This window comes from Rhinoderma darwinii, chromosome 7, assembly GCF_050947455.1.
Source record: "Rhinoderma darwinii isolate aRhiDar2 chromosome 7, aRhiDar2.hap1, whole genome shotgun sequence".
NCBI classification, from domain to species: domain Eukaryota; kingdom Metazoa; phylum Chordata; class Amphibia; order Anura; family Rhinodermatidae; genus Rhinoderma; species Rhinoderma darwinii.
The window spans coordinates 144,513,715-144,524,216 of record NC_134693.1 but is presented as its reverse complement, the minus strand read 5'-3'; the positions used below and the strand labels follow the sequence as shown (position 1 = coordinate 144,524,216).

At 50.7% G+C, this 10,502-nt stretch overlaps 1 protein-coding gene across 1 annotated transcript in view; it reads left to right on the top strand.

Annotated features, from left to right (window-relative positions):
* CAMKV (CaM kinase like vesicle associated) overlaps positions 1–10,502 on the top strand; it is a 77,758-nt gene that overhangs the window by 41,171 nt on the left and 26,085 nt on the right. Inside the window, exons 2-3 of the mRNA XM_075831978.1 lie at positions 6,951–7,052; positions 9,169–9,300. Coding sequence (XP_075688093.1) covers positions 6,958–7,052; positions 9,169–9,300 — 227 coding nt within the window. The 5' untranslated portion in view covers positions 6,951–6,957. The remainder of the gene's footprint in view (positions 1–6,950; positions 7,053–9,168; positions 9,301–10,502) is intronic.

Here is a 10,502-nt window from a genome sequence, read left to right as displayed (position 1 = left end):
GATAACTTGTCGACCTGAAAAAAGGAAAGGCTTAATCCTCATGAAGAGACTTTTACGGTCCCATTTGCTCTGGGGTCCGTATATATTGATTAGTCTTAATTCCTGTCCCCTCATGAGGACATCTAAGATCAAGCACCTCCCCATTTCTAACTCAATCATCCGTCGGCATGTTACCGGTGCGGTGAAAAGGACCGCCACTCCGCTATAGGGCTCAGCCGCAAGAGACCAGTAGGAGGGCCCGCGTCGCCACTCCCTCCTAGATTTAACGACGTCTGCCAAAAGTGACAGCCTGGTCTCCTGCAAAAACAAAATGTCGGCTTCAACTCGGCCAAGAAAATCAAAGGCTGCAAATCTCGCCCTATCTGACTTAATGCTGGCAACGTTAATTGATGCCAGCGTCAACGGAGTGGGTGCCGCCATCATGGATGTTTGAGTTAGACGGCTTTCTTCTTCCCACCCCCCCCCTCTATCTGATGAGGACCCCCCTTCTTTGCCTCGCTTCTTGCAAACTGAGGAGTCCATACTCACCACCCTATTCCCATCTTCATCCCCAAGTTCCGGGTCAACCTCCCCCTCTGGGGGCAACGGCCCCTGCAGCAGGGGAGGCTCAACGACTCTGGGGTGCCCTACCATGCCCTCCCTCTTAGTATGGGAGGCTGGAACGTCCACAAGAGCATGGTATCGATCAGTAGAGCGCACCAGGGGGGTACAGGATTTACCTTCCTGGGCCAGGGCGGGGCCAGATGTATTTGGCCCTTGGGTTTTGCCCGGTGTCCCTTTTGCTGTAGGCTGAGTCCTCTCTTCCTCTCCCACACTTTCATAGTGGGAGGACTGAGAGTCCTCAGCCCTCTGCTCCCTTTGGATCCTCCTCATCTCCTCGTTCAATTCGGCCTCCCCAGGGGCATCAGCTTCAGGGGGGTCATCCAGATCCGAATCAGAGGTCGTCCCAGTTTCCTGGAGCGCCCTCCGAATCCTCTCCTTCCTTCGCTTCTCCGCCCTTCTCTGGCGAGAAGGGGGACCCTTCTTTGCATTCTTCCCTTGCCCCTGTGCCCCATCGTCCCTGCCCGCACCCTCACCCACGGAGGCCTCCCTCCTCTCATCCTCTGCAGGTTTGGAACAAGCATTGACAACAGAGCGAGGACACCGACTGAACGGGTGACCTAAGTCACCACACAGGTTGCAGCGAATCCCGTCACACGATGCGGCTAGATGACCAATCCCCCCACAATGAGCACACTTCTGCACCTTGCAGCCTGCACTCAAATGTGAGGGGTCGCCACACCGGTGACACAACTTCGGCTGCCCCTGGTAGAAGACAAGGATCCGATCTCTTCCCAGGAAAGCAGACGATGGTATGTGGGACACCGTCTGTCCCAGACGCTTTAGTTTAACCATGAACGTCCAGGCCCCTGACCAGATGCCAAACTCATCCATGTTCTTCCGTGGCATCTCTACTACCTCTCCGTACCTTCCCAACCAGGTCATGATATCAATACAAGAGAGTGACTCATTACGGGTAAGAACGGTCACTCTCTTGGGACCACTTTGGCGAGAAATTGCTTGTGCAGCAAAGTCTCGCCAGCCAGGCTCGTCCTTCATCAGCTCGTAGTTCCCCCAGAAGACCTCAAGGCCCCCTAGGTGAACAAAGCTGATGTCAAACTCGACCGAGCCATGAGGATGTATCAAGGCAAAGATGTCACTCGCCTTGAAGCCCATCCCCAGCAGCAGCTCCACCACCCTCTTTCTGGGAGGGCACGCATCATTGCCACGCCACCGGAGACGGACCACATTCCTCCTGGCTACAGCCTGCCCGGCTGTTGGGAGTGACCACTGATCTCCTCGTTGCTCTCGGAAGGCATTTAGACCATATCTGTCTATCCAGAAAGACAGGTCCTTCTGCACTCCCCCTATGGTTAGGGTTTGCTTTCCCTCTCTTAAAGCGTCCAAGAGACGTTGTTGCAAGTTACCGTCCCCGGACCTTGAGGATGAAGATGGGTGGGCCCGCTGTCCCCCCGCTGCCACACCAGCATAAGACCTGCCGGATGTCACAGCTAGAGGAGCGCCAGGCCCATTGCCCCTGGTTGATACCCCATCCCCACCACCCACCACCTCACCACCTACAGACACAGCACTCAACACCCCATTACCAGCAGACACTCCAGCAACTTTATTTGCAGACACCTGCATACCCCCAGCAGTTCCCACATCCACAGCCGCAACTTTTTTATTTAACCCACCAGGTCCCCCTGCAGTCATCCTTCTGGCCAGGCCTGGTCCTATGTTATGTATTTTTCCTGTACATTTTGTGTGGGTAGACACTGCTTCAGTCTCCGCATCATCAGGCACCTTTGCAGGGACGCCACCAGATGTTATAAGCGGTGTCCCCGCTGTGCCCTCCGCCTCATTAACCTCCATCTTTTCTATGTGCGGAACATTTTTGGGAAAGGGGCCACCGCCGCCCCCGACGCCAGCAGCCCCCTTCTCGCCTACACCACTTTTCAGTGATGCGGACGAAGGAGCCACTGATGTCACTGGAGCCGCCTCCGGCGCCGGACCACTCCCCCCTCCCACAGAGGAGTGGCCAACAGAGCCGGAGCCCCCTCTGTGACCGCCCTTGTCCGGAACGTCTGACGGCTTTACTGCGACACCGACAGACTTCCGGCTTTCAGACACCACATCCGGTTTCTGGTTTACCCGTTCTCCAGACCGCTGACTCGCATCAGAGACCAGTTTCCCGGGCTCGCCATTAACCGGACACGGGGACACACCCCCTGGCGTCACCAGGCCACCAGTACCGCCCCCTTTGCAGGGGTTGGCGTCCGGCGCCATTTTGACCACCACGTGTTCTAATGCCGGACCCGTAACACTCTCCCCGCATTCCCGCTCCAGCCCCACTGCAGAGGCTTGAGCTGGGGGTCTTGCGGGACCTGCGCCCTGATCCTGACTTGCATCTGGCTCAGAGCACAGGAAGGATCTTGCTGTGTACACCATTTTAAATGAACCTTCAGCAGATTTTTTTTCCTTTGTCTTTTTTTTCTTCTTAAATTTTTTTTTCTTTTGCTTTTCCTCCTCTGCGGGTAACTCTGCACCGAAACAAAATCCCTGGAAGGATACCGGCGACTCCACGTTACGGATCTGTGTGAGTAATCCTGGAGGCCGCTCACTGTCAGTATCAAAACTCTCCTGATTTCTCCCAGCTGTGAGTCCACCCTCCTCCTCCTCACTGCTCCTGGGTGCATCAGAATCTGAGCCTTCTCTGGACTTTGCATTCTCATGCTCCATTTTCTCCCCCACAATTTCCTTTGCTGTGTCTGGGGCTCTGCTGTCTTCCTCCACACTTTCTATTTTTATAGGTTCTGCCATCTCGGCAAACCTCTCTTCATTTTTTAATTTTTCACCAAACACCCCTCCGCCTGCCAAAATCTCCTCACGTCTCTCTTCCACTTCTTTTATTTCCTCCAACAAGGATTTCACATTTAAAAGGTATCGGGACCTCTTACCTCCTGAGGCTTTTGCAGCTCTTCCTCTGGCGACCGCCAAGTCCGCACGGAGCCGTTGCAGCGACTTCCTGAGGTCCCGATACTCCTCCAACCGCATAGCCAGACGGGAGCTGAAGTTCTCCACCGTCTCTCCGGTCCTCAGCTGTCCCCATTCCTCCACACGACCGTCATCCAAATGTCCGGACGGCGCTGGTCCTTCTCCAGATGACAACACCTCGATCACCCTGCCGGACCGCGTCTCCATACCCTTATCCAGGGTTCCAGCGTCAGGGGGAGCCAGGACAGCCTTGCTCCGAGATGATCTCCTCATCCCCGCGACTGTTTGCATATTCCCAGCCAGCTGGGATGACCCTCTACCCCCCGCTGGCATGCTCCGGGAGGTAGAGGTCTGAGGCTCCATCCTAGGATGGAACCCCCCTCAGGGTACTTTCCAAGCCCAGGCAGATGGTATGAGGCCTGGGCAGATAGAATAAGGAAAGTCCCTGGATCCAAGGCCTGCACGGTAGTCTCAGCAGCTCTCTCCACACCTCCTACTCCACCCACTCCAGAGCTGCACTGACTATTCTGCTGGTGGAGTCACTGTGTACATACATTACATTACTTATACTGTACAGATCCTGAGTTATATCCTGTATTATACTCGAGAGCTGCACTCACTATTCTGCTGGTGGAGTCACTGTGTACATACATTACATGACTTATCCTGTACTGATCCTGAGTTACATCCTGTATTATACTCCAGAGCTGCACTCACTATTCTGCTGGTGGAGTCACTGTGTACATACATTACATTACTTATCCTGTACTGCTCCTGAGTTATATCCTGTATTATACTCCAGAGCTGCACTCACTATTCTGCTGGTGGAGTCACTGTGTACATACATTACATTACTTATCCTGTACTGATCCTGAGTTATATCCTGTATTATACTCCAGAGCTGCACTCACTATTCTGCTGGTGGAGTCACTGTGTATATACATTACTTATCCTGTACTGATCCGGAGTTATATCCTGTATTATACTCCAGAGCTGCACTCACTATTCTGCTGGTGCAGTCACTGTGTACATATATTACTTATCCTGTACTGATCCTGAGTTACATCCTGTATTATACTCCAGAGCTGCACTCACTATTCTGCTGGTGGACACACTGTGTACATACATTACATTACTTATCCTGTACTGATCCTGAGTTATATCCTGTATTATACTCCAGAGCTGTGATCACTATTCTGCTGGTGGACACACTGTGTACATACATTACATTACTTATCCTGTACTGATCCTGAGTTATATCCTGTATTATACTCCAGAGCTGCACTCACTATTCTGCTGGTGGAGTCACTGTGTACATACATTACATTACTTATCCTGTTCTTTGACTCCGCTGTTTTTGGAGATTTATTCTAGATGTGACGTGATGTGGTGTCAGAGATTCTTATTAGTAAAGATTTTGTTATTTTTAATTGTAGTCACACTCATCTTTCCAAATATTGGAGGGTAAAATTAGGGGTTCGTTGTTACTGAGCAGATTATTGCACCTTGTACAGCGGTTTACACAGTCGCTCTGCTTGTCCCTGTCATGAAAAGAACTCTGATCTCTTGCTCATTTTTCTATCTCTGATTTTACTGGCAATTAAAAATTCAACCACAAATAATTCAATTCCCACGTAATTCAGTGTCCTCCATAGCGCACATCACACAATCGCGCTCCCCTCTAGACTCAAAGACGACCGAGAAGACAAGGAAGAGGACGACCACTTTAAAATATGACCTCGGTGAAATTCACGTGACTACGCACTCACATTTTACCAGAGAGCTTTGATGACACGATCCTGCGACGCTCTTCTCCGCAGGCCGCTCGTCTCAAAGGAAACGCAGACAATTGAAAAACAAACGAACTAAAACTGGAACTTTAGACCCAAATGTAAAACCGGAGCAATCGGAAATTACAAAGAGATGACAAGGCTAAAAAAAGTCAAACCTGCAGCGGGGCGGCCATTATTGCAGCGTCATGGTGAGAGGACGCCATCATCCTGTAAGTGTCATCTTATAGCGGTCTAAACAGACAATGGCGGCGAGAAACGGCAGAAGATCATCACGCTGAGCCTCAGGCCGCGCTGCCGACACACGCTATGTTTACCGGCATATTGTGTCGTTTTAGTGACAGCTCTGACATTTTTCTTCCTAGAAAAGGGGTGTGGCTAGGCGGCGAATATTTTCACATTTGTATCCATTTTCCATCAGTTACTTGCACTTTGGCGCACACATACAACAGTACAAAGGTGACAACTGCCGCTCTGAGAATACAATGTGTCCACATTGGTTGTCGCTGCCCCTCCCACACTCAGAGGGGACGGAGTTCTGACCACTGTTGTGGGGGATTTGTCCGGTTGAGGAGAACCTGAATGTAAACAACTGCTGCAAAGCATCATGGGTCTATTTTAGGTGCTATAAATATAAAATGAACAGTCATCAAATATGGCGCCACCTTCGCTGCACCCGGCACCGCAGAAGTTAACTGTGCGCTAATCCTAGAGGTAGTGACTTGTGAGCGTCTCTCCCCCTAAGTGCTCCCATTCCAGGTCAGTGAGCGAACAGCCCCTGCGTCCTGTCACTACGCATCGCTCTGCGGGTGCACAACATTCTGCTCCCGGGGGAATGCATGCCGAGCAAACCACCCTCATGTCCGGGGCAAACAAATACACCGCTCATTTCCAGGCTCTGTGCCCTGTGCAACCTGGAGATACAAATGGAAAAGAGAATAGATAGATTGATAGATAGATAGATAGATAGATAGATATGAGATAGATAGATAGATATGAGATAGATAGATAGATATTAGATAGATAGATAGATAGATAGATAGATAGATAGATAGATAGATAGATAGATAGATAGATAGATAGATATGAGATAGATAGATATGAGATAGATAGATAGATAGATAGATAGATAGATAGATAGATATGAGATAGATAGATAGATATTAGATAGATAGATAGATAGATAGATAGATAGATAGATAGATAGATAGATAGATAGATAGATAGATAGATAGATATGAGATAGATATGAGATAGATATGAGATAGATAGATAGATAGATAGATAGATAGATAGATATGAGATAGATAGATATGAGATAGATAGATAGATAGATAGATAGATAGATAGATAGATAGATAGATAGATAGATAGATATGAGATAGATAGATATGAGATAGATAGATAGATAGTTATTAGATAGATAGATAGATAGCACAATGATTGCAGGTACAAAGCTCACACAAATGTACGTGGTTTGGGGGGTCACTGATTGCGCTGCATCCCAAGATAGAGACCAGACACTCTCGCGAGAATATGACCATATGAAAGGGCCCCTTATGTTTCAGTCCCTGATGCAAGTTTATCTAGAATAATAATAAAATGTTCTCTGTCTTGGTGCAGGCGGGCAATGCCGTTTGGATGTGTGACTTTAGGCGACAAGAAGGATTATAATCACCCCACAGAAGTGAGCGACAGATATGATCTCGGTCAACTCCTCAAAACGTAAGTCACAGATAAGAGTGCGACTAATTTGTTCCGTAGAGAGCCTCCCCTCATACAGTCACTGGTGTCGGCCTCCCCTCATACAGTCACTGGTGTCGGCCTCCCCTCATACAGTCACTGGTGTCGGCCTCCCCTCATACAGTCACTGGTGTCGGCCTCCCCTCATACAGTCACTGGTGTCGGCCTCCCCTCATACAGTCACTGGTGTCGGCCTCCCCTCATACAGTCACTGGTGTCGGCCTCCCCTCATACAGTCACTGGTGTCGGCCTCCCCTCATACAGTCACTGGTGTCGGCCTCCCCTCATACAGTCACTGGTGTCGGCCTCCCCTCATACAGTCACTGGTGTCGGCCTCCCCTCATACAGTCACTGGTGTCGGCCTCCCCTCATACAGTCACTGGTGTCGGCCTCCCCTCATACAGTCACTGGTGTCGGCCTCCCCTCATAAAGTCACTGGTGTCGGCCTCCCCTCATACAGTCACTGGTGTCGGCCTCCCCTCATACAGTCACTGGTGTCGGCCTCTCCTCATAAAATCACTGGTGTCGGCCTCCCCTCATACAGTCACTGGTGTCGGCCTCCCCTCATAGTCACTGGTGTCGGCCTCCCCTCATACAGTCACTGGTGTCGGCCTCCCCTCATACAGTCACTGGTGTCGGCCTCCCCTCATACAGTCACTGGTGTCGGCCTCCCCTCATACAGTCACTGGTGTCGGCCTCCCCTCATACAGTCACTGGTGTCGGCCTCCCCTCATACAGTCACTGGTGTCGGCCTCCCCTCATACAGTCACTGGTGTCGGCCTCCCCTCATACAGTCACTGGTGTCGGCCTCCCCTCATACAGTCACTGGTGTCGGCCTCCCCTCATACAGTCACTGGTGTCGGCCTCCCCTCATACAGTCACTGGTGTCGGCCTCCCCTCATACAGTCACTGGTGTCGGCCTCCCCTCATACAGTCACTGGTGTCGGCCTCCCCTCATACAGTCACTGGTGTCGGCCTCCCCTCATACAGTCACTGGTGTCGGCCTCCCCTCATACAGTCACTGGTGTCGGCCTCCCCTCATACAGTCACTGGTGTCGGCCTCTCCTCATAAAGTCACTGGTGTCGGCCTCCCCTCATACAGTCACTGGTGTCGGCCTCCCCTCATACAGTCACTGGTGTCGGCCTCTCCTCATAAAATCACTGGTGTCGGCCTCCCCTCATACAGTCACTGGTGTCGGCCTCCCCTCATAGTCACTGGTGTCGGCCTCCCCTCATACAGTCACTGGTGTCGGCCTCCCCTCATACAGTCACTGGTGTCGGCCTCCCCTCATACAGTCACTGGTGTCGGCCTCCCCTCATACAGTCACTGGTGTCGGCCTCCCCTCATACAGTCACTGGTGTCGGCCTCCCCTCATACAGTCACTGGTGTCGGCCTCCCCTCATACAGTCACTGGTGTCGGCCTCCCCTCATACAGTCACTGGTGTCGGCCTCCCCTCATACAGTCACTGGTGTCGGCCTCCCCTCATACAGTCACTGGTGTCGGCCTCCCCTCATACAGTCACTGGTGTCGGCCTCTCCTCATACAGTCACTGGTGTCGGCCTCCCCTCATACAGTCACTGGTGTCGGCCTCCCCTCATACAGTCACTGGTGTCGGCCTCCCCTCATACAGTCACTGGTGTCGGCCTCCCCTCATACAGTCACTGGTGTCGGCCTCCCCTCATACAGTCACTGGTGTCGGCCTCCCCTCATAGTCACTGGTGTCGGCCTCCCCTCATACAGTCACTGGTGTCGGCCTCCCCTCATACAGTCACTGGTGTCGGCCTCCCCTCATACAGTCACTGGTGTCGGCCTCCCCTCATACAGTCACTGGTGTCGGCCTCCCCTCATACAGTCACTGGTGTCGGCCTCCCCTCATACAGTCACTGGTGTCGGCCTCCCCTCATACAGTCACTGGTGTCGGCCTCTCCTCATACAGTCACTGGTGTCGGCCTCCCCTCATACAGTCACTGGTGTCGGCCTCCCCTCATACAGTCACTGGTGTCGGCCTCCCCTCATACAGTCACTGGTGTCGGCCTCCCCTCATACAGGAGGTTGTCACGAAGCTTTTCTAGTTTCCTGTAATGATGTCTCCTCAGGGAGGAGTTCTGTGAAGTCTTTCGAGCCAAAGAGAAATCTTCTGGGAAACTTTATACCTGCAAAAGGTTCCTGAAAAGAGATGGCCGTAAAGTCAGGAAGGCGGCCAAGAACGAGATCAACATCTTGAAAATGTGAGTGTCCTGGATGAGCGAAGCTTATGATGGGGGACATCACATTTATACCACATCTCGAGGTTCACAGCCCGAAACTCACATGATGACAGAGAGTCTTACTAAGGCCGTATTCACACTGAGTTTCTTCCACATGAGTTTTGGAGCGTATTCAGCACAGACATTCACGTGAAATCCACCCTCACACCGACTCCCTCTTTCAAATTTGAAATCCGCGTCACAGGAAAAAAGGTGACATACTATTTTATGACGGTGGATTTACACACGCGGATTAGCTCCATCGAATTAGGGCATTTTTGTCATAGCTGCTGACTATAGGGTTAATGAGAGATCACCTGCTGCATAGGTCAGCGCTGCACACACCCAGTGTGATGATGATGATTAATGGTGGATGATGATGGTGAATATGGCGGATGATGATGATTATAGTGGATGATGATGATGGTGATTAATGGTGGATGATGATGGTGATTAATGGTGGATGATGATGGTGATTATGGTGGATGATGATGGTGATTATGGTGGATGATGATGGTGATTATGGTGGATGATGGTGATTATGGTGGATGATGATGCTGATTAATGGTGGATGATGATGGTGATTATGGTGCATGATGATGGTGATTATGGTGGATGATGATGGTGATTATGGTGGATGATGATGGTGATTATGGTGCATGATGATGTTGATTATGGTGCATGATGATGGTGATTATGGTGCTTGATGATGGTGATTATGATGAGTGATGATGGTGATTATGGTGGGTGATGATGGTGATTATGGTGCATGATGATGGTGATTATGGTGGATGATGATGGTGATTATGGTGGATGATTATGGTGCATGATGATGGTGATTATGGTGGATGATGATGGTGATTATGGTGCATGATGATGGTGATTATGGTGGATGATGATGGTGATTATGGTGCATGATGATGGTGATTATGGTGCATGATGATGGTGATTATGATGAGTGATGATGGTGATTATGGTGGGTGATGATGGTGATTATGGTGCATGATGATGGTGATTATGATTAGTGATGATGGTGATTATGGTGCATGATGGTGGTGATTATGGTGGGTATGGTGGGTGATGATGGTGGGTGATGATGGGTGATGATGGTGGATGATGATGGTGATTATGGTGGGTGATGGTGGTGATTATGGTGCATGATGATGGTGATTATGATGGGTGAT